The 2193-nt window shown below is 40.7% G+C and overlaps 1 protein-coding gene across 1 annotated transcript; it reads left to right on the top strand.

Annotated features, from left to right (window-relative positions):
- Window positions 541-1215, top strand: LOC104768017 (clumping factor B-like). Its single transcript, XM_010491964.1, has 2 exons — window positions 541-856; window positions 917-1215. Exons 1-2 carry the CDS (start codon window positions 541-543, stop codon window positions 1213-1215), a joined length of 615 nt encoding a protein of 204 aa, XP_010490266.1.

Raw genomic sequence — 2193 nt, 5'->3', positions numbered from 1 at the left:
TGAAGCTTTAGCGGGTTTTCGTATGGATGAACTTGGTGCTGAAAAAGGTGTAAGTAGGCTTTCTTCAGAGGATAAGAAGATATTTGAGGAGCAGTTTAAAGATTTGCAGTCTAGGGAATTAAACTTTCACTTGGAGAAGGCCGGGTTTCTTCATCAAATTTTAAGAAAGATGGATATCTCGTTAGATGCTTTTAGTATGAGTTTATGCTTTTTTTGTTGCTCTCAGAAATGAATGTCTTGTTAAGCTTTGCTGAAAGAATCATACTTGAACTTTTTTGTTATCAATTAGCAAACTAGCATATTCTACATACTAGTATTGTTTATGGCTTCATAAAGCAAATAATGTCGTTAGATCAACTAAATTAAAAAAAGAAGAAGTTGTAAAGCCGTAAAGCAAAATCTCAAAAGGCACTTGTGAGTGAGAGAGAGTCGCGTAAACACTTAATCGCACGATGTCAAAGAAACGAGAAGATGAACCGCTGACGGTTTCTGTAACCGGAGCAAGAGAATGAAGTGTCTTCTAAAGAACCATCAACCGTGATGAAGCATGTTCTGGCCGCTGCAACGGAGAAGCAATTTTCCAATTCCGAATCGGGATCGGATTCCGAATCAGGATCAGATTCCAAAAGTGATTCTGAATCAGGATCAGATTCCAAAAGTGATTCTGAATCGGGATCCAAGAAGGTTGTGACGAAGACTTTTGTTGCCGCCACAAAGGAGAAGGACGAGAGGGTTGAGACGAAGCCTTTTGTCGCCGCCACAACGGAGAAGGATTCTGAAAGTGATTCTGAATTTGAGCCCGAGAAGGTTGTGACAAAGCCTGCTCTTGCCGCCGCAATGGAGGAGGATTCAGAAAGTAATTCTTAATCTGAACCTGAGAAGATTGTGACGAATCCTTCTCTCGCCACCACAACAGAGAAGGATTCTGAAAGTGATTCCAAATCTGAACCCGAGAGGGTATTGACGAAGCTTTCTGTCGCCGCCGCAACGGAGAAGGATTCCAAATGTGATTCTGAATCTGAACTCGAGAAGGTTGTGACTCTCGCTGCCACAACGGAGAAGGATTCTGAATCTGGCTCTCAATATGGATCCGAAGAAGGTGCTTCCGAGTATGAATCCGTTGAGCTTGTGACAACCAAGCGCCCTATAAATGAATCCTCTGTGAAAAAGCGCTCACGCTCCTGTGAGTCAGACAAAGGAGGAGTGTCTGTGTGATTCGCCCAAATTCGAGGATCACTCAGCCGGATTAGAAAAGATAGAAACTCGCCAAGGTGCAAGGTGCAACAAGAGATATTTTAATGGAATGAGGGGTCGCACAGCAGTTACGGAAGGCTGCTGATATTCCCAATTCTAATGGCTGCTAGATATGACTCACTAGTTTAGCAAGAGGAGGTTGTTGCTTGGATATTACACACCAAGAAACAAAGAAATGTTCTAGACAAAGAACAAAGAGATAAACTCATAAAATGAAAAGGAAATGGATTGATTATTCTCAAATGAGATTATATGAGTTTATATATGGATAAGAAACTTGGTAACAAAGCCAAGTATTAATTGTTCTTGAAACGAAAAGATAATAAAGATAGTAAGTTGAATGAAGATTCAACCCTTGGTGCATGTTTCTCTTCCCAAGGTGTCTTTCCCAAGGTGAGTTGAACTCCATTTTCGTCATCCCTCTTTGACCACAAAATAAAGTGATTATTTTGGGCTTTCTTGGACTTGAATTAGACTCAAAGTGGGCTGGAATAGATATGTATTATCCCCAATAGTTTTCCCATGCTCTCGTTGGCCATAAGCTCTTGAATAATCCCATTTAGTGCATTTCTTTAACTTCTCTCTCTTTCACACCTTGGTCCAATTTTGCTGATGAGAAACAAAATGGGATGTACCATTTCTTTACCTTGGACTTAGTAGAAACAACACCTGGTTGCCATACATAATTCTAGAAGCTCTTAAACCAATTGGACCTCAAACTCTTCAAGTGAACAACTAAATTAACCTCCTTTGGCAAATGGAATGTATCCCAAATGGTTGTTTGGCTGGAAGAAATGATCTTCAACTTTGTTCGTGTTGAACAAGGCTCAAGGATCTTCTTGGATGGTCTCATGATCATATCATACCCCTCCTCTTGAAAAAGGTTCGTCCTCGAAACTGTACGGTCATGGATTGGAGAGTGTTGATATGATTCTAGTG

The sequence above is a fragment of the Camelina sativa genome, chromosome 19, assembly GCF_000633955.1.
Source record: "Camelina sativa cultivar DH55 chromosome 19, Cs, whole genome shotgun sequence".
In the NCBI taxonomy this organism is placed as follows: Eukaryota; Viridiplantae; Streptophyta; class Magnoliopsida; order Brassicales; family Brassicaceae; genus Camelina; species Camelina sativa.
This window is presented reverse-complemented; position numbering and strand designations above follow the sequence as displayed.

Coding starts and splice junctions, on each gene's coding strand:
- LOC104768017 (XM_010491964.1), top strand. CDS start 541: ATGAAGCATGTTCTGGCCGCTGCAACGGAGAAGCAATTTTCCAATTCC. Junction 857..916: donor AATGGAGGAGGATTCAGAAA/GTAATTCTTAAT, acceptor CCACCACAACAG/AGAAGGATTCTGAAAGTGAT.